The sequence below is a fragment of the Folsomia candida genome, unplaced genomic scaffold (genome assembly GCF_002217175.1).
Source record: "Folsomia candida strain VU population unplaced genomic scaffold, ASM221717v1 Fcan01_Sc010, whole genome shotgun sequence".
In the NCBI taxonomy this organism is placed as follows: domain Eukaryota; kingdom Metazoa; phylum Arthropoda; class Collembola; order Entomobryomorpha; family Isotomidae; genus Folsomia; species Folsomia candida.
Genome location: NW_019091202.1, coordinates 2369158 through 2391207, shown reverse-complemented (window position 1 = coordinate 2391207; position 22050 = coordinate 2369158). Strand labels below are relative to the sequence as shown.

At 36.6% G+C, this 22050-nt stretch overlaps 1 protein-coding gene and 1 long non-coding RNA gene across 2 annotated transcripts; both read right to left on the bottom strand.

Annotated features, from left to right (window-relative positions):
• Positions 1 to 2424: 2424 nt before the first annotated feature.
• Positions 2425 to 8967, bottom strand: LOC110854793 (pickpocket protein 28). Its single transcript, XM_022103239.1, has 11 exons — positions 8843 to 8967; positions 6428 to 6668; positions 6219 to 6361; positions 4176 to 4422; positions 3976 to 4110; positions 3759 to 3903; positions 3643 to 3705; positions 3395 to 3542; positions 2940 to 3037; positions 2740 to 2868; positions 2425 to 2669 (listed from the first exon to the last, which is right to left on the bottom strand). The coding sequence occupies exons 1-11, from the start codon at positions 8965 to 8967 to the stop codon at positions 2425 to 2427; spliced, it is 1719 nt and encodes a 572-aa protein (XP_021958931.1).
• Positions 8968 to 12662: 3695 nt separating this feature from the next.
• On the bottom strand, positions 12663 to 13730 carry LOC118436836. The gene is made up of 3 exons (XR_004835726.1): positions 13519 to 13730; positions 12915 to 13001; positions 12663 to 12820 (listed from the first exon to the last, which is right to left on the bottom strand). It is a non-coding gene; the product is annotated as an uncharacterized LOC118436836 (long non-coding RNA).
• Positions 13731 to 22050: the final 8320 nt, after the last annotated feature.

Here is a 22050-nt window from a genome sequence, read left to right as displayed (position 1 = left end):
TATTATTTTTAATTGCTCTATTTCTACTCACGTGACGTAATTATGATTCTGAAATTGGGCACTAACTTGCAGTTAAGTAAGCATAATCTTGTGCCCAGAATGGGCAACTCTATTAGTAATTTGTATTCCTAATTTCTAATTTTTTATTTGTTTTTATTACTTTTACTATTAAAAAAAATCCAACCCTTTGTAAATGGGTGACTAAGAGCATTGTTGTTGTGATACATTTTTTTAAGTGTTGCAACTCCATGCATATGTCGTAATTTTTATTATTTTTTAATTGTTGTCTTTCTACTCACGTGACACAATATGACTCTAAAATTGTGCATTAACTTTCACCTACATAAGCATAATATTTCTAAGCATAATCTAATCTATTTAATCTAATCTAATCCAAGCATGATCTAAGCATAATCCCCAAATTTTGGAATCTGCTAATAACTATTGTCCTAATTACTAGCTCAAATTTGCGTTTATTTGTATTTATTTATTTTGAACCTAGCCCTTTGCACATGGGTAACTACGAACGTTGTTGCTGGGAAATATGAATACCTACATATATGTATATACGTATATGAATATATTTTTTAAATTTTCCACGCCCTAAACTTCCCACCCTGAACTAATAAATTCCTTTATGCAAATATAAATATGTGCATTCGTCGTATCTCCAAAAGTCTTTTCCATTACTCTCTGCCGTTTGTATCTCCTAATCCTTACATCTGTTACGTTAATGGGCAAAATTAAAGGGTACGATAAACAAAAACGATAAGGTGAACAGGAGCATCAAAAAATATTTTGGACCCAACTAAATTAATAAATTCAGAGAGCACTCTCCGCAACAAGTGGAGGTCAAAATAATCGTAGGAAATTGCAAGGAATCTTACATTTTAGCTCGTAAAACTGCAAGAGGTTAAACCTCGCGAAATGGTGCTTTCGGATTACTTGACGTACTTGGATTTGTCGCCTTCATACATAGCTACCTCAACTAACAATGGAGGCGCAAACCATGTTCAGCCCAGATAATTTTGTGACCTTATTAGTTTGAAAGAGCAAGTCTATACAAACAACATTTGGTTCGGGACTTGGTCAGATGCGCAAATTTCAGCACGCCACAAGTTCACAAAAACGCATGATTTTTCGGGCAATGCGCAGCGCGAGCTCAACTTCGTGCGTTTTTGCGAACTTGCGGCGCCCATAACGTGCTGAAATTTGCGCATCTGCCCAAGTCCCGAACCAAATGTTGTTTGTATAGACTTGCTCTTTCAAACTAATAAGGTCACAAAATTATCTGGGCTGAACATGGTTTGCGCCTCCATTGTAAGTAATCCAACATCTCGGGGGCAATTTTAAGGTCGAAACTCGACTTTATAATTATGTTTATCACCAATTAGGTTTGTGCATATATATATATACATACATATGTATTATTTTTATAGGATATGTAAACAATTAAATAGTTATTTATGCGATACAGACAAATCTATATAAATATGTCGCCTTTCTTATCTAAGCTTCGTCTTTGCAGAGTATTTTCTACTATTTCGTGTGGGAAATTCTAATGAATATATTTCGATACATGTACATACACACATATGTACATAAGTACGCTTATTAATTGCTTAATATCTAAAAATATTGGTGATTATATACATATGTATCTACACATGTGCCTAATAAAATATACATTTTTCCACGAATTAATAAATGTATGTTAAGTCACCAAGTAGTTTAGTGTTAATTTCATGTTTAACCTTAAATATGCAAGCTCATTATCAGGTACATTATATCGAACTTTTGGTCTTAAAATTTGGATTTGTTTGGCTTATGCAAGAAAATTGCTAAAAAGCTAATCAATAAATAAATGCATACAAATTCAGGCTTTGCATATATTAATTCTAACAATTATTTACGTATGTCCTCGTTATTCCTCTGCTGCCTCATTGAGCATGAATGAAGAAAATATGTATGTATAAGTCGGTCATATCCTATTCATTGTAGTATAATAGCATATTGTTTAATTAATTCAGTGCTGTTTTTCCAAACAGTGGCAGCGGAACTGTGGGGACAGCGTGGGGACATAAGATTCTAAAATGTAAAGGGAAAGGACTGTATATGATTGGATCCAGAGTATCAGGGGGGACCTTTACTTGTCCCCATGGTTCTGCAGCCACTGAAAAGCTTGTCGTATAATTAAACTTGTCTTGTACATATGTCCTTATCACATTTGGAGCATGCATACAATTTGTGACATAGATTTTAAAAATTGTATCTAGCGCCAGCTTATGAACATCAGGATTAGTAATTCTTAGCAACCGTTGCCAAGGTTTATTTACAATATGATCGTTCTTGGAGGAAACATGCAAATCTTTTAAATTTCAGAATTTGCTCTCACCTGTTGAAAAGCATTGATCCTCTCGCAAATCAGACAATAAATCCGGGAAGATTCTCCAGAGGATGCAGGGGTGGCGAGGGATTTATTGGTTGGCCCCTAACGACAATAGGTTGTTCGACAATTTCTTGGTGTTCAAGAGGCAGGACATCATTTGTTACCTGGTCAACAATTTCTTGCGCATCCAAATGCTCGACATTAATTACTGGCAGCTCAATAATTTCTTGTGGAATTGGGGCAACCCATGTCAAGCGTGGAATATAGCGAGCCCAATTAACTGAAGTGTTTAGAAATATTTGTGATTTTTGTAAACTTTCCTCAACTAATTTTTTGAATCAGATACTTACATTCCATGCTGCTGATAATCGTCCGTATCTTGTGCTGAGCTGCAATTAGAGCCCCGATAACCACAATGGCTTCGATAATGTCCAGCAATGTGAGGCCAGTAATCATGGAAATTGTTCCACCCACCAGACCTTATTTGGATTTGGGACTTTTCATGACAATAAAGTACAGTTCCTAGGTAAGTAAATTGATTTGCATTTACCAACTTTCTCAAACGTGCTGTATCTTGCACTCCTTCGTGACGCTTGGAAGGAGTCCATATCAAAGTAGACGTACACGATTGAAAAGGTGTCATTCTTTCTAAAATAAATCTTATATTGAGGGTATTCATTACGAGTTCGCACCGCAACAAAACTTTTTAGAAATTGCGAATTTTACGAAGCAACGAAGTGAACACACTTCCCAAACGAAAATTTTGTTCAAATATCTCGCATTTTGTGATGAGAAAAATTCGCAAATTACCATTAGTTACCGAAATTTTGCATCTGAAATTTACCAAATAAAAAATCTCAAAAATTTAAAAAGCCAAACTTCGGTAACCAATAGAGATTTATGGACTTTTTCCATTGAAAAATTTGCGAAAAATATTTTGCGAACTAAAACTAGCCCTGGATATGCACAAGTTCCCAAATTGATTTTCAAGCCAAATGTTTTTACCCTAATTGCCCCTCATATTTCCCCCTGTATTGACGCATGTGTCTTTCTGTCAATGGGCTTGACGTAACTGAGATCATGTACTTGGTCTGTCTGCAGTTGGGTCGGCAGGTCTGGCAAGAAGATCGGATGCCCAGGTCGTACATCTCCTCTGAAAATTACAATTTTTTATGCACTTATTACCGAATTGGTGAAGCAATTTGTGCAAATAAATATGCATAATTAATTTTCACACATAAGATGTCAATCACCTTCCTTGTCTGATGCGCAGTTCAACTTTTTATAGGAACTGCATAAAGCTCGTTTCTGTTCACCTTTTATACCAAAAATCAGTTTTCCTAACCATAATCTTAGCTAGGCTTTTTACCTGGAGCGACAAATGCTGCACATTTACACTTTTGGTAAACTGCATCAGCAATACATTCTTCAAAGCAATTGTTCTTTGTGTATTTGCGGTAATACTTCAGCTGTGCCTTTCCCTTGTCATCGTTGAAGAAGCAATGACGTTCGTCCTTAACAAAAATCTTACAGTTAATGGATCCATTAGCACGGCCATAGTTCAACAAAATCCATCGTTAACCAACCGGTTCCATTTTCTTAATGTCGTCATCCGCCAATAGTAAGATTGGGGTGACCGAAATAAATACTTCATGCCCGAAAGGCAGGGATTTGCCAAACCGCTTGATCTTGGGTTCGTCGGAGGGATGATTAATGGTAAGCTGTATAAATTTTCATTCTACAAGTTGGTGAACCTAATTACTTTACTTCAATATAAATATCATACAATGAATCCTGTCCCTTCACCATGTACGCATCCGTTATCCACTTTCTCGTCCTTTATGATGAAGGATAATCCTGAAGTTCTCCCTGGAGAGGTTTGTCGCCATGGGGTACGCCTTTTTTCGAAACCTTCCCCCTTATCCTTTTCATTTTTCTGCCCAATGTCGTCGTCGAGCTTGGCTGTCTCCCATTTCTTTATCTCTTCTTTAGTATACTCTCCCTCGCTCATGACGCTCTGCATTGTTCGTGTTCTAAAAATGATTGTTAAAAATGTTTTCAGAGCTCAAAATTGAAAAAAACTAATTATTTGGCAATAATTTTAGGGGTTTAGACGTCCTGATTAAGAACGTAAATGAATACTCAATGACGAGAAGATTTCAAATGCAAAATGTAGTGATACAAGATACATTGAGGGTATTCACGCACCCTTGGTAACTACGTAAACAGCGTAAAATCCGTAAACTTACAAACGTTTACAAACGGCTTCCCGTGAATTCACTTTTGCAATTATTTTCGTAAAAATTTATCTGATAATTGAAACAAAATGCTGATCATTTCCAGAAAACGGAAATTAATGGAAGAAATTTGTGGAGCTGCATTTATTGATATAATATATACCACGAACAGTGGAGGCTGTTCCTATAAAAATTTCAACCCTCCTAAATTCTAATTCTAAGGTGACGTAAAAAACTATAGTTACAGTTACACCTTAGTATGCTTTCACCCCCCCCCCCTTTGAAAACCTTGACCGCCGCCTACAGCCAAGGGGGTGCGTTTTAGAGAAAAAAATAAAGAGACCGAAAAATCAATTACGGACCTAATCTAGTGCTATCTTTGGCGATTTTTCGATACGACCTCCCAGAAAAAAGTTTTAATGGTGGTGAATGGTTGCGTTTCACAGTTTAAGTATGAAGGAGACTACCTACATAGCTGGGTATCTAAATTTATGAAAGATCGCCCCCACTTTACTATAAACGGAAACAAGAATCGGGTCGATTGGTTGAGAAATCAGCGACTTTTCCTTATAACGAAAATTTCCGTGTGGTTGCTATATAGTAACTATATAGTTACACCCTCGCTATGGAATAATTTATAGGCTTAGCCCGTGTCCGGGCTTATGGGACCGTCATGTCTGTCTGTGAACACGATAGACTAGCAATTTTACCATATGCATATTGGACAAAGTTAGGAAACAAGTTCGAAGGTGGGCGAAATCGGTCAAATTGTTGACCCGTGGAGGTCATGCAAGTGATGCTATGCACCAGATTTCAAAATTGTCATAGAAAGCTGAAATTTTGCATGCAGATTGTTTGTGGCTCGTATCACTTCGTATGGAAGAATATGAATTCAGACTGTAAAAACTTTCGTCTGGAGGGGTGACCCATACCGATTTTTCAAAATCATCAAATCGAAGTGTAATTTAATACAACGGTTTTTAGTCGCACATAATGGAAGAATATGAACTGGAATTGGGAAAATATTTATGTGGAGAGACCCTTTGAAGTCGCTAATTGTCCCCAATGGTTATACATAGCTTTAAGTTTACACATTAGTCGAAGCGCAAATTTAAGTGGGTTAGGCATATCGAAACTTAACACCATTCAACATTTCTGCATCGAACAATTTTTTTTCTTCCCCAAATTGAGTTTACAAAATACTTTACAAAATTAAAAGACGCCTGTGAGCTGCGTAAGTTTACAAAAGTTTGTAAACTGGTTTTCCTTGGCAATTTTTGTAAAAGTTTGTAAACTTTTGTAAGTTTACGGATTTTACGCTGTTTACGTAGTTACGAAGGAGGGCGTGAATTGCCTCATTTATGCGATAATGAAATCTAAATGTGGTCAAAATGTCCCGGATTAGAGGTAGGCCCTAATAAGTTTATCAGACGTGGCAATCCGGATGGTAACGATGAAAATAGTATCCTGAAAATTTGAAGACCTACGATCGTGAGCAGAACCCTAGGAAAGGTTTGGTTCAGGTCAGGAGATGGACCTATCCAATCGCTGTCATATCCCAATTTAGAATACTGAGGGAAATTTAGCCTTACTGTCTTGTGACTGGTCCTGGGATGCCATTGAACATACAAGTGCCACCCCACTCGGAGAACCGTTTCTTGAAAAGTAAGCCGCAGTGGACTGATTTTCTATTGAGAAAGCACCCAGTGATGACGTCACCGCAATTGTAAGTTGCCTATAAGTCATACAGAAACACGCTAAGTATGATTCAAATGGTCTGTAAGAATGAAATTAGCCTTACCGTTTTAAGAAACGGAATAGTTCTTTCTTTCGTTGCTTTGGCTGTTGGATCATCTAATAAATAATAGCCGTCGATGTTATAAGTCCCATCCACGTTAAAGTTGTAAGAATTTTGAACTCCATTGAGTCCAGCGTATGTAGTCCTCAAGTGACAGGTTTGATCAATAACTTGTAGCAGACCTCCAGCGTCATTACGGCTCCACTCAGAAACATCGCTACCCCGCTTCGCTAGATCTAGATTTCTTAATAATAAACACACCCATATATATATTTATATATATATAAATACATATCGTCGGACTAACTCTAAAACCACGTAAGTGCATTCCCTTCTTAATTCGAAATCCACCTATGTGCAGTCAGTAGTTAATTCTAAATCCACCTAAGTGCAGTCAATAGTTAATTCGAAATCCACCTATGTGCAGTCAGTAGTTAATTCTAAATCCACCTAAGTGCAGTCAATAGTTAATTCGAAATGCACCTAAGTGCAGTCAGTAGTTAATTCTAAAACCACCTAAGTGCACAAGAAAAACGGGGAAAAAGACCTAACTGAAATTCCAAAATTATACAGACTTTATTAATTATGCAAATCATACTATGAGCTGTAATATGAAAGTTTTTGGCAGATGAGACTAGCGATGCGAAAACGTTCGAAATTTAAAAACCACAGGTTCAGGGGGTGTGGTGCTTGCGCCTAAATTAAGCTTAATATAGACTATCTAGCATGTAATATGACTTTTTTCAACCAAAAGAACCCCATTGAAACGTTCTAAATTTAAAACCACACCCTCAATGGGTGGGGTTCTTGGCCTCTAAATTAAGTTTCGTAAATTCATGACATAGCATATTTAATTGTACTGACAAAGTATAAATCGGATTAGAAACATCCGTAAAATTAAATAGCATGCTTCTGGGCACACCCCCTAAAGATTTTGTTTCACAGTTTTTAATATCCTCAACCTTTCATCTAATTCAGATAGAAAAAGATAGATTATATGATTGAGTCTTTATTAAGCTTAGTTTAGGCGCCGAGAACCACACCCCCTGAGGGAGTGAATTTTTAATTTATCCAGTTTTTAGAATTTCCTTATGGGACTGATAAAACAGATAGGTTACCAGCCAGGTCTTTTTTAAGTTTAAAATAGGCGCAAGAACCACACCCCCTGAACCTGTGGTTTTTAAATTTCGAACGTTTTCGCATCACTAGCCTCATCTGGCAAAAACTTTCATATTACAGCTCATAGTATGATTTGCATAATTAATAAACTCTGTATAATTTTGGAATTTCAGTTAGGTCCTTTTCCCCGTTTTTCTTGTGCACTTAGGTGGTTTTAGAATTAACTACTGACTGCACTTAGGTGCATTTCGAATTAACTATTGACTGCACTTAGGTGGATTTAGAATTAACTACTGACTGCACTTAGGTGGATTTCGAATTAAGAAGCGAATGCACTTACGTGGTTTTAGAATTAGTCCGACGATATAGGATTTTATTAACCACGTTTTGGCTCCAAGAACCAAACCCCTTAGGGTGTATTTAGTTTCAAAATTTTGAATAATCTGTTGGTGTTGCCTTATTGGGCTGACAAAAACGATATATTGCATGTCAGGATTTGAAAAACTTAATTTGGGCTCAGAAACCCACAACCCCTGAGGGTGTGGTTTCAAATTTTCGAATAATCCGTCGGGGTTGCCTCACTGGTCTGAGAAAATTGATATCGCACGCCAACAGTTAATTAACTTAATTTGGGCGGAACCACACCCACAAACAAGAACCACACCACCTGAGGGTGTGGTTACAAAATTTTGGACATTATATCACGCGTAGCCTTATCTGACTAATATATCGTCGTACTAATTCATAAAAGACCTAAGTGCAATCGATGATTAATTCATAAAAGACCTAAGTGCAATCGATGATTAATTCAGAAACGACCTAAGTGCAGTCGATGTTTTATTCAGAAAAGACCTAAGTGTACAGAAAAAAAGGACGAAAAGACCTATGTGCAAGTATGTATTTACATATGGCTAAATCGCGCGATATCTTAAGAATCGGTTTGGCAATATATAGCCATAAGATGTAAATACATACTTGCACATAGGTCTTTTTGTCCTTTGTTTCTGCTCACTTAGGTCTTTTCTGAATAAAACATCGATTCCACTTAGGTCTTTTATGAATTAGTACGACGATATTCATGTTTACCATATCAGCACGGTTATGGATAAATAATTAACTGTTAAAAATTTGTGGATTGAACTTAGAGCTTTTCTTATTCTCATTGTGCACATAGGTCTTTTTAAAATTAACTATTGCCTGCACGTATGCCTTTTTAAAATTAAGCATTAACTACACTTAAGTATTATATCGTGGATATTTTTCTAATTTTAGTTAAACAATTAGTTGAAATAAACTTACTCTCTCGCTTCTGTCATTGCAGTGTATTTAAATCCGGAAGGAAGGCTAACTGTGACTTGTGGGAAGTCAACATCGACAATTTGAACTTCCTCGGTTTCCGTTGACACGATTAGTGGATCCCCCATTGTTCTCTTTATGCCCTCTTTTATAATAAGGTACATAATGACGCAGCAAATCCAAACCACAATAAACCAAAACGCCCTGAAAGAAAGGAAATGTGTCGTAAACGAACAAATACATTTCATTTCAAATATCAACTCAATAAAAGTTGACAATTGAATTGAGTTCCCATTCTTGCTTGGCTATTAGCCTATACAGCAGCCAAAATAAACTGGTCGCCAATCAGGAAACTTATTTTTCTTATATGGACTCCGATAATTGCAGTAAAATATTACACTTAATTCAATATTTTTATAACTGATGTCATTTCAAAACGTGTGTGGGAAAACTTTACAATATTTATTATGTGTAACAGGTTAAGTAATCTAAAACACAATGAACATCTCTCAAATTCTCGCCATCATCGTTATCTTTGTCGTCTCATCCACGACTGAGAAAGTCCCACCGAAAGAGGAACTTACCTATACAGTTCCACTTTCTGATTTGGAGTTCATGGACCAGGTCTTGACACACGAATCTGTTGGGGAGTGCATGTGTCCAGCACATGCAAATTATACAGGCACCTGGTTCGAGTACTGTGGTCGAGAGCTAACCCCACCCACAAAATGTACTGCGGAAACCATATATCGATGCGTGAACAATCGAAAAGTCGCAATTCAGACTAGGAACCATTGTGCAAAAACGGGAAAAAGATGTGTTCCAAAAACTCAGTTAGAAGGTGGACCGTGTCCGATGTGTAAACCTCATATTCTCAAGACCTGCATAATGTAGCAGACTATTCGCTTAATTGTTATTAGATATATGTACTGGAGTAAACTGAGAACAACATTTTTGTCATGAATGTGATCGGATTAGTAGAAGTAATTTAAAAATAAATCGTTGTAACGATGGAAGTAGCTCGCTCATTTATAACACTTAATTTTAATATTCTGCTCGAAGGGTGCGGAATAAGCGGTCAGAATAGGATTGATATAATTTTGTATTAATAGTAGAAAATGACGGTTGGCAAGATACACACTTTTCACATAATTATGTAAGAAATCTAATGCCAAAATTGTAAAATTACTTCTACAGATTAGCCTGCACTTTGGGTTGATTTGTATCGCTCGTTTTGACCAATTTCGAATTTGCTATGGAATATGCCAACGGTTACTTTTAATTTGCATAATTTTAAAAATAAAAACTCATTAACCGACAAACAAACAAGATAAATGCAGTAGCCTTCTCTCTCGAGGTAATAAATGCAAAACTGTCGTTTGCAAGTATGCCTTGCCTCACCAAAGCCATGTACCAAGCTAGAATATTTATTATATGTGTCATCCACAACTAAAATTGAAATTATTAAGAATTTATAAAAGATGAAAACTTGACCGACTCATGAAGATTGTTCTCAATTTAAGCTAGCTCATTGGGGAACTAGTCCTGGTTTGATAGGAAGCCTAAAACCGGGTAATTTGGTGAAAACATGAACCCACTTTGAATCTGGAATGGTTGCCATGACGTACAATTGGTCACAATGGATGTCTCCCAATGTATGCTCGTTGATTTGGACCAAACTAGCGTCAATCGATCACAAATATAATTAGTATCAAATTTGCAAATGGAACTATCTGCCAATGCGCAGGTTTGGCGGAGATATTTGCATCCAAAGTGGGAAAAATGCGCCGCAAATTTGGAAAATGAAAATTTTCCAGCCTTGGGGGTACGTTTTTTCCTCTTTTTATGCAAATATCTCCACTAAACTTGAGTATTGGCAGATAGTACAATTTGCAAATTTCGCACTAATTATATTTGTGATCGATGGACGCTACGTTGGCCCAAATCTGTGTGCATACGTTGGGAGACCTCCATTGTTACTTCGTATGTAGATTTGTACATTATGGTTTATTCTAGTGCTATTCATAATTCCAACTTCTTACGTTTCCTGTGGCAACGGGGCAATAGGGCATTGATGGACTTTTATAATTTTTCCAAATTATTCTACCATTTTTGGTGCGTTTTGAATCGATGCTTTCAGTTATCTCGCACCATTTGACACCACAGATTGTCCGATTTCATAGTTGGTATTTCATGAAATAGTTGCGCTGTTCCATTCTAGTTAGGATAAACTAATTAAAAAACTCAATAATAGAAAGAAATATAAAACCATGAATCTTTCGGAATTCAAATCCTCCCATCGAGTCTATTACCAACTCAAAGCCAGCCAACAAATTAAATATTACCGCAATGAAGTATTTGGGCAGCTTTGTAACTGAATGAATTTAATTCGCGAAATTTCATGATGAAAATGCAAATTTACATGCAATTAGAAGTATTTGTAACAAACATAGAATTTGCCAAACACTAAAGACAACAAAATACGAATGTTCCAGCAATTTTAACCACTTCTCGACACTCAAATTGATAAGTTAAAAATCAAATAAAATCATAGACAATTTTAATTACCTCATCAGAGGATGTTGTCCCGGTTTCACTGCTTGCTTAAAACCGGGCAATTTCTCGAAAACCTGAACCCATCCCGAATCTGGCGATGATTGCCATGACATCCAGTTTGTCCACTTGGTTCGTACATTTTCGTATTGTTCGTTTGCTATGTAAAATAGCATCCGCTGGAAACCAGGATGAGGTGACCGGACGATTTCTTGGTCCGGCCCATGTGGTGGGATCGGATGCATCTCAATATCCATGACAACTAAACGCGCCTAACACCGGAGTCTTATTTCTTCCAGGAATCTTTTAAATTGTCGAAAGAAAAATTCGGATTTTTTAAACTATTTGCGAGTATAAATATGAATGGTCAGGAGGAGCTGGAATCGTTTTTACTAAAATAACCGAAATTTTTCATTATTTTCAGCTTCCGCTGATTCAGAATTTGTGTAAATTTCAAGCAGGAAAATTAATTTTTTGATTGATTTACTGTAAAAATTTATGACTCGAAAAGATTCCCACACATTCTCCGATAGCTTTATAATTTGTTAAGGACTTGTCCAAATTAAAAATTTGTATTTCAAACAATTAAAAAATTAAGAAAGATGGGAAAAATATGTGACATGCATATGCAAAAGATTTGAGGAAAGGAATGCGAAATGTTTATATTGGACAGTGGGCATGGGAACCAAGGTGTGGCGGTGTGACGCATTGGTCTGATGACCACATTATCCACGTATGATAAAAAACAAAGAAAAGATTTAAAAGTTGCATCGGCATTTGATATCCGGATACATACATGTGTATGTAAAGGTGAGCGATACGAAGAAAGCACGGCACGGGCCCAGGAGCTAATTACAGGCGAAAGCTGAATGTGTCGGTTGATGCCCATTGTCTTTCTCGGAAGCCTTTGTTCATGCAAATGTGTTTGCGATACAGGAAGAAATATGCATAGGCTCGGTAGCATGGAATTTTATAAATTGTGTTTGAAAACTTTGCTTTTATAACTTTAATTTAATAACAAATTGGTTCTTAGGTGAAATAATTAACAAGTTGTGCTACAAAATTAGTAATTAAAAATCTATTAGTCCTATGCCGACATATGCAACTCGGCTTTAATATAGTTTAATTCATATAGAATTGAGAGTACATTTATTTTTTTCAAAATCGTAGCATAATTTTTGACAAATTTGCTCAAGTGCGCTTCATCTTTATTTATTTATTTTATTTCAAGGCAATGGAAAAATTATAAAAAATAGATTTGCACAGAAAAGTTTGGAAATGGATGCATAGTGTGAAAAATACAAATGGTGCTAAATATATTTGGACAAATAAAAAAGCACATTGAAATTATTGATTAGTTGTATTTGGGAGTCCCTGAATCCGAATTTTGATCGTTGTTATCTGCGGCATCATTTTCCAATGTGGCATCTAAAATGAACGTTGGAAATTGTGCACACATTTATCAATTCAATACCCCTTTGTGCAGTTAGCTGTCAAACAATTTAATCCAGAATTGTGTTACCATTTTCATTTGCATCGGAAGTATTTTCTTCCTCGGTGTCTTCTTCCATTTCGAAATCGGGTGAGGCTGGGGCGAGGGTAATGTGCTCTGGAAAATAACAATATGTAACAACTATTTTTTTATTTTAAATAAATCAAAATTATTATTGGACATTTAAATGAAATAAGTTCGTCCTCGATTTTAAATTCCACTCTAAATACCCGAAGGCAATGCTTTTACTGACATACAAAAACTACTAAAATGGCGTCAATTTCATGAGCTTTGAGATTAATACAGCTTTTCATAGATTAATGTAAAGTTGTTTTTTGGTACTAATTGGTACATACATTATCTATGTTATCCTTTAGTCGTTATAATCCTTACCGATTTTTTCTCATATGAAAATATTTAATCTCCTAAAAACCTAGAATTTTCTACGATCATTGTATATACCTATTATCGATGTATGTATGTACATGGATTTTCGACTTTTTGTAGCTCTTAAAGCCTTGAAAATCTAATTCATTAAGTCGAAACTACTTTAATTTGACAAACTAATTTGGCCATTGTTGCAAACTAATACATTTCAAGGAGAATAAACATATGTATGTAAATATATGTGAACCTTCCTGATTTTTTGTAAATTTGCAATACAAATCTGCCTATCATCCTGCTCCTCCGCCTGGTACAGCATGTGCTCCAATTCCATCAATAGATCTTAATAAATGGATTGTAAAAGTGATTCTGCTTCCTCTTCAGCCGGTGCAGGAACTTGGAGAACTGCCATGTCTTGCGAATTGCGTAATTAATCCTAAGTCTAATATATTTCTAATAGTGATCTGATCTTGTCCCCGTCTTGCCCAGAACTGTACTAGAGTAGAGATGCCGGACACACAGACGCGAAAAATATCCTTGCTTAAGGGAATTTTCATGAAATGCAATAAACGTTGATGAACAAGGTAACTGATCTTAATAAATATTTACATTTGGAAAAATGTGGACATGGTATAATTAGTTTTTAAGCAATCCGACATATTATTTCGGCTAAGAATCAGTTATGAAACGTGACCACTGCATACATACATACACTCTAAATAATTTGGAGACAATTCGTAACCCGCGGAAGCACTACATAAATCTAAATAGTGCTCCATTTTTGGGTAATGATTAAGTAGACGCTGTGTCACCAAAGGGAGATAAGTCAACAAAATCGGGTACCAAGGAGCTTTTATGTAAAACGTTCGCACGTTAATGCAAAAAAATCTCATATTCAGATACAAAAATATTATGATGATTTTTCTCGAAATTATTTAGTGTGCAACTGCATAAGTTGTGAATCTGTGTGAATACAAAGTTTATCACATTCCCAGGCTTTACGATGTCATTATCTCGCACTCAATTTCATATTTCTCGGGCCAGCTCGAGTGTTTGTGTCATAAAAATTCTCAAAACATGGTTTACAATTTCGTCTCCAATGCGACACTTGATCCTTTGTGGGACCTTACTATGTATACATTTTGCTGGCTTGACCATAACTGATTCGACCATGCACAATTACTGGTGCAACATTACTCGTTTATCTTAATAAATACGTATCAAGCTAAATTTTGAGTTAATAGGCTAACTCACGACAAAAATGAAATGTGTACATACACTAATCCTAACTTGCGAAAATGTGCATACATATATGTAGGTATGATATTAAGGAGTGAAAGCCCTTTATAAGATCGTTGTGTGCGTCTGTCTGTCCGTTGGTCCGATAACTCTTCAAAGGAATGACATAGAGACTTGAAATTTTTAACGTAAACTCCCAAGGTCAAGGGACAGGATGAGTTCGAAGATGGACACTGTGACATCGTCACCTGTGCCGATAAGTGACGAAAAGTGATAAAAAAAGTGTCACATTTGATGTGACATATCAATTTTAAATGTTTTTCAATGATGAATCCGAAACTTCATGTCATTTTTTTTGCGCTTCGACGTCACGTGTGACGATGGCGTCGTCGCAGTGACGAAAAGTGAAGAAAAAGTGTCACATTTCAGTTTGGGCATGTGACACATCATTTTTAACTACATATTTTTCAACGTCGTACTCAGTGGTGACCTCCATTTTGACCTCAAAGCCAAGAAAGGTCACAATAGTTGTCAACTCTTAAATTTGACACGTCTGATACACAAACGCCGAAAAACGTCAGAAGTCTCCATTTTAACAAATTTTCGAATATATGATATTCACTTTGACGTATGACACATTTCTTTCACCCCTTGGTTACATGCGTTATAACGGTTTATTTAATCTAGAAGTGAGAGTGTCTCAACTGTCACATAATTTTCTTGTGTGTTGGCTCCAATTATAAAATTTGTCCGCACATACATATGGATTATGCAACGGTATATACATATTTGTACTAATTTTAGTAATGATCGGAATCTTTCCACAGACTTACTGGATTTCCTTATGACACTTTATTACTAAACGGCAAATTTTATTAATCAAATCTATCCACAATGTATACTTATGTGCATAGAGATTTTACTTGCGCTTAGTCAAAAGTGCCGATAACGTAAAATTAGAAATATTATTAATAATCGCCACTTTAGTACATTTCCCTAATTTGTGGAATCTGTAATCAAACAGGCCCGCATAAAACATGAACGGCTGCATAGCATTGATTCTTCTTCGCATCAGTTTCCTTAAATTGAAGGGATTGGCAGCCTGAAACTGTGGAACACGTACCGGCCGGACCTTCAACTTGTGAATAATCGTAGTCGACTGGTCGGATAAGTAAATGAAAGGGATTAGAAGAATTTGCGCGAAGCAAACGGAAGAAACCGCGGTGAAAGGAAATAACCAATAAAGTGTGAATGGTATGAATGTATACGCAGAAATGGAGAGGTAAAAGGCGATAATAGTGGCGCCCATTAAGCTCGATATGAACGAAGTCATCGCTAACTCACAAAGCACTTGAGTAGATCTGATAACAATTTGTGCCATTGCGTAAACATGAAGGGCCGTCCCAAAGGAGAGTTTTTCCCCCGTCGAATTCCCCATGATTGTCAGCATAAAGTCGACTAAACCTGACAGCACAACGTACGCGAAGGCTACGATCCTGGTGAACTCAAGGACGCAAATTGCGGAGAAAATAAATCGCACGACAGCAATGAAAAATGAAGAATATCGAAAAATGTAGCTGGGTATGAACAACTTAAACACAAAGAAGAAAGGATCGAATTCGAAACAAGTTCCAAAAAAAGCTATAGCGACAGACAGGACTGGATAAACTCTAATACTCAATACAGCCAAGCGGTTGATAAGTTCCAAAATATGGTGTTTTCTTAAAGGCGCGTTCGACCCTGCAAGGAAAATATTTTTACAAATGACAGTTCCGAAAATTACACAATTGTAAAGCTTCCGAGATAAGGTGGTACGGGAACATAACATTATATGCTGAAGTCCCATGTATATGTTGGAAGATTATTTCAATTACCTTTGGTTACAATATTTTCAATGAAACAAATATTGTCCCAAGCTGTCGTCCCTATTTTCCCATAGATTAAAACCAGCAAATTTGATCCGCAACCTGCCACGCCCAGTAACCCGAAGAACATTTGGATGACTAAAACATACGCTGAAACATTGGTCACTTTCACGAAGATCTCCCTCAAGCATATTAAGCCACAACATAACGTTCCGAATAATTCGATGGTGATGTTGAAGTACCAGAATAGTAACCCTCTGTGATTCAGTTGGTATATGAATTTTTTGTTTGATTTCTCCCATCGGACTGGGAGGGTTCCCAGTGTTTGAAATATCGCAGCATACACGTTCAAGGCGTAAATAGTTGATGCCGTCGGCATTGAGAAGAATGGGTCGAACAGAAATGAATTATCTCGTTATAATGGAAACCGTCGTGGTGTTGAACACGGTTTATGTATCCCCTCAACAAATTGTATTATTAAAATGACCGAACTTTTACGCCATAGATTGGCAGGAGATTAACTTACAGATTTTTTACATATGATTTGTTAGCCTATTTTCATTCCTAATGAGGGATTTTATGTCCAATTTCTAACTTCTTTTCTGTGTTAGGTTTGTAAGTTAACACGCAATTGACGCAAGTTTACTTTGCAAACCGTTTGACGTATCATTTTAATTCTTTGGCAAACACTTTTTGCCAAAACAAACGTCTTGTCGGGGTAACCTTTACATAGTACATACTTTTGATTTCGTCAGAAAATTTTCAGCGTCGAATTTCGTACGATATTTTTTTCACATGATCGAATTAGAATTCCCATTATCATTAAAATAGCGTTTTTAGCGCAATTCCCATTAAGGAATGAGATAGAAAATAAGTTTATGCAAGACTTTGTCCAATTTCAGAGCCATGAGAAATCGATTTAAAATACTTATGTATGTATGTGTGCACCTACATACAAACCTCCCAGCCTATTTAATTGCATTTGCCGTCAAAACCAAGTAGGAGAACTGACGAGCTTTGCAACGGTTAAATCTGGTCCGCATCAGGCTTTTTGGTTTGTTCGGAGAATCGAACGCATTGCTCGGAGAGTAAGTGGGATTCTATTTCAACTTCATTAAAAAAGTCTCAGTTGGGCCAGACCACCCCCTCTTGTTCCGAGCGTGGCTGGTTGTCCAACTGACCCCAAAAGTTTATATGATCCTCCCACTGGGGTCATGTATATGAGGTCGTAAACTAATTTCGATTACATCTCTCGATGCGTTCTCGCGTTATCCTGTTGAAGGACAACAGACGGACGAAGTCATGAATTCGCTACATTTGCTACTAGCCAACAAAAGCTTTTCGTGTCTTTCCGTCCATCTGATTGGTGTTACGGGCGATGGGCAAAGCCCTGGTCGACTATTCCTTATCTGATATAATACTACCTGTATGTATATTCTACATATGCAAGGGGTATAAAAATCTGGCATTGCAAAAGTAATCCGTTCTCTTCCGTAGGAGCCATAATGTAGTGATGTACATAATATATTCCTACTTAAGTTGAAAGTATTTATAACATTTAACCATAAAATATTTAACGCAATAGTTTATGCTCAACAGTTACAACAGCCAAGGTTTTCTTATATCAGCTATTTGGTTAATAAGCAGAATGTGACTACCTACATATTTTTGCGAAAGAAAAAAAATTCTGTCTGGGGAAAACATTCTTGTACTTATCTGTATGTATATGTATACATATACATACAGATAAGTATGTATACATACATGTATACATGTAAGTAAAAGGATACGAGCGAATTTCTAAAGGTTATCTTTGCATTGAGCTTTATTATATTAGATATAGGTCGCTCCATGCAGGTTTTAGGAATTTACTAATCAGACTAATGAAGTTTATTTTCAAAATATTGTAATTGCAAAATAAATGCAATCATATCACATAAGCATTACATGTCAGAAAATCTGAATTAGTCTAACATTAGGCTAAAAGTCATTAAGCTAAGTTTGTGTAGCATTTAAGAATTATTTTGCGCACAGGAACCTAGCTATGAATCCTTGTAAGGATGTTCAAGAATTCTTAACGTTTTACCCTAAAAAACTTTCTCCAACTTATTATGCCAAAGTACGACATATAATATCTGTATGACTAAAACTTGTTTGAAACATTGGTCATCTTCTCGACATTATACCTCAGCCATATTACCGTACTGTAGGATAACATAGACTATGTTACATAGTTGTCTAAAAAAAATTATACCCACTCTATTAAATAAAGTCGTAGAAAATTTTAACAGGTGTTGATTTACATAATCCATCCCTTCATCGATACCATATGTGTAAATAGTGTAAATGCCAACCGGTACACCTTGCAACCCTTATGACTTTACGCCCAGCCAAATTCTCAGGTGGCCCACCCTAAATTGAGAAGTTCATAGCCTTGTGGGTCTTAAAAGGTTGCAAGATTCAGTTCAGCAGGTTACAATAGGGGGAAGCCTGCAAAGCATATTTTGGATTTAATTGGTCCTTATGATTGGAGCATCCGTGGAGTTAGTATTTTTTGAACTAAACATAGTCAACAAAATGAGCTCAAATACTATCCGTAAGTCGTGGAGAATTAAGCGGTATTTTTTTCGGGTTTTTGTGCAACTACGGGGTGTATAAATGTATGAATGTACTTATAAAAAGAAAATGGTAAAAATTTACTGACCAATAGACAATTATCTCAATCAAAGCAGGATTAGTTTGGCAAGCCCGCAGAAGAAGCAGGAATTTTACTTTAAGTGTATCCACGGCATGAAGCTACCGAACCCATCAAAAAGCAATCCCACGCTGGTTTCGACTATCACTTTTCTTCGTAGGCATACTTAAATTTAATGTGTTGTAGCTGTAAGTTAAAATTAAATTAAATTAGTATACTAAATATATACAGTAAGTTCACATTATTAACTAAAAACGACAGTAACGACACATAATTAAACAAAATAAAACATGATCAACCAAAATATTAAGCTTTTCATGCCGATCAATAATAGTGCTTCACCTGAGGTCACATGGCTACATTTACATATGTAAAAATAATGCAAGTGGGCAAAATCGCTGAATCACCGTTCACTAACAATGCGATGATGTTAGTGTAACCCTCCGATAGGGGCGAGAAAATGGGCGATTTTTACTAAGCGGAAGAAGCACACCCCACTTCCATCCCGCTGATGGGGCAAAATTACCGATTTTTCAACTCTGACCTTAAATATTTTGACTAATTGCGACCATTTTACAGAATTCCTCAAGAAACGTTATTTGTATTGATTTGGACCATTTACTTTTAAAGTTTCAGCCAAATCGGAGGCTTAAACTTCACACCATCGCATTGTAAGACTTTCGAGAACTGTTTAGCGGTGAAAAGATTAGGTGTGGCCAGGTCCCCATCTTGCCAAAAATCTTACCTAGGCAAAGAAATAAGGCACCTCAAGTGCTTGCAGTGCAATTTTGTCTTCAACTAACTATGCATATACAGTATAATTTATGCAACTATGCATTTTTAATATCATAACCCAAATCGGGGACTGCCCGGTTGACAATCCATTCTTCTCAGTTTAGAATTACGTATCCCATCCTCACATTAGTAAGCAATTAACATCGCAATCGTGCTGTCCAGTACGTCCAAATTAAACTGTGACATGTAATCCTTATCCTGCTGGAACAAATTATGTTCCCACAAACCGGCAAACATGCGCACCGGCATGATCCCCTTGACCCTTCGCGACACTTTTTATTCCCCCCATGCGCCCCCTCATCGGCCCAAATCTTTGCCAAACTCTCTGTCATCTCCGTAATTTGAAAAGCATACCGTAACGAAAGATTTAAAATTATGACCAACAAAGTGGTGGAGCGAAAACGTACAGTTAGCGGCACCTTGTTCCACATTTTGAGGGTGAGATAGTTGCAGAGCACGATCGCACTTGCGCTGGCTTTCAGCATGTAGAGCGACGATTGCGATTGTATCGGGGCGACTTCTTGACAGACGATGATAATCTGGTTGTGTTGCAAGATAGATTTTTCAACGTGGAGATTACTGCCTAGAGCAGACCTGTTCAAAAACACATTTTTTCATTCAAAATTCACTTAATCACAAATTTGAGGGAAAATATTCATTCAGTACATTTGTACAATTTGGAAATATGTAAATATTTTTGCATTACTCATTATGCATTTTTTATTTATTTGATCATAAATTTGCGTTAGCAGCTGCAGCTTTCAATATACCCCACAAGCTACGCATTGCATGAAAAATTAATAATGACTTATTCATTCATTCCTCATGAATGTGAACTGAATAAATATTTCTTAAATATTCCTTCATTCATTAAATATTGATGGAATAACGAATCAATAGTTTACTCATTTTCTACTAATAAATGAATATGTATTCTTACCCCTGAACTTTCCAATGATCATGTAGCAACTCAACATTCTTGGTGAACAAGTATGCTGCGAGGACAAAGATTATCGCGATCATTTGCATAATTCTACCATCCTCGATTTCTGTTATCATTAAGGTGACAAAGCTGACGAGGCGGAAGGTCAGTTTGGTCCAGAACGTGACCTTTTTTCCGTACGGCTCGTAGCGCAGAACGATTTTTACAAAGATGTAGATCGGATCGATGCGTTGGTAAATGGCGAAAGCGGAAAGAAGTGGGGCCATCAAAATGATTAATTTCGGGACCTGACAGGCTGCTCGGATTCCGATTTCGATCAAGGTATCGCGGTCGAAATTCTTCCATGTAGTTGAGCCTGGAAAATTTAGTTCGTATTAATATTTAGCTAATTATGCAAACAATCGTGAGTAAAGTTGTAATGTTTGAGTAAAGTTGAAATACGGATTTTAGCCTTTTTTGACTTCACGAGGAATGATCCTAAATATGACAAAGATTACAAACTTAATTAATTTACCTAATTAGAATTAAGAAGTATGTAGGAGTAGGAAATTTATACATTGATTGAGGCAATTCACACATTCATTGATACATACATAACCTGGAGAGTCGATTAGTTTAGCAAAATAATTTTACCAACGTTTAAAAAAAGAAGGACGGAGTATGTAAGTGTTTAAAAAATGAGTAAGCTTATTTTCCTTAGTTATCTTTATAAAATATTGGAAAAGTTGGTTCATACAATTTCAAAAGTTACGGATTTTACAACGTTACCAAAGCCTACGTGAATCGCCTCATTGTTCCCCTATATACGTACCACTTCGGGCGGCAAGAGCTTCCTCGAGTGGAATAATCGCGTCAAAAATCCTCTCAATCATACATGCTCCGACAAATATGCCCAAATTTATGACCGGAATCACGCCACAGATGAAGCAAAAGATAACAATCGTTACGAGCTGGAGCGGCGTAGAGAATTCATTTCCGGCCGGAAATATGTATCCTTCTTTCCGATACAAAAAGTAGAGATACATGGCCTGTATCAGCTTAGGAATCAGGCCTAAACCAAACATGACCAAGCCCGAAGAAAAGAACAGCCAGGGGAGGACATTTCGCCATTTTCCAGCCACAAATCCGGCCCGTTTCGCATTCCAGGAAACCGGACCTTGCGGGAAGCTTTTGTACAAATTTGAATACGCGTTTGCAACTCGGTAAAGTCGAAGCGTGGTGGACATCTTCTTTTCAACTGAAGTT

Bases quoted from the DNA above. Each gene is read 5' to 3' on its own strand.
- LOC110854793 (XM_022103239.1), bottom strand. From the start codon at position 8,967: ATGGGGGATCCACTAATCGTGTCAACGGAAACCGAGGAAGTTCAAATT. The intron at 4,423-6,218 runs GTAAGGCTAAAT...AATCATTTTTAG, and splicing joins CCAGGACCAGTCACAAGACA to AACACGAACAATGCAGAGCG. The intron at 2,670-2,739 runs GTAAGTATCTGA...TAAACACTTCAG, and splicing joins GATTATCAGCAGCATGGAAT to TTAATTGGGCTCGCTATATT.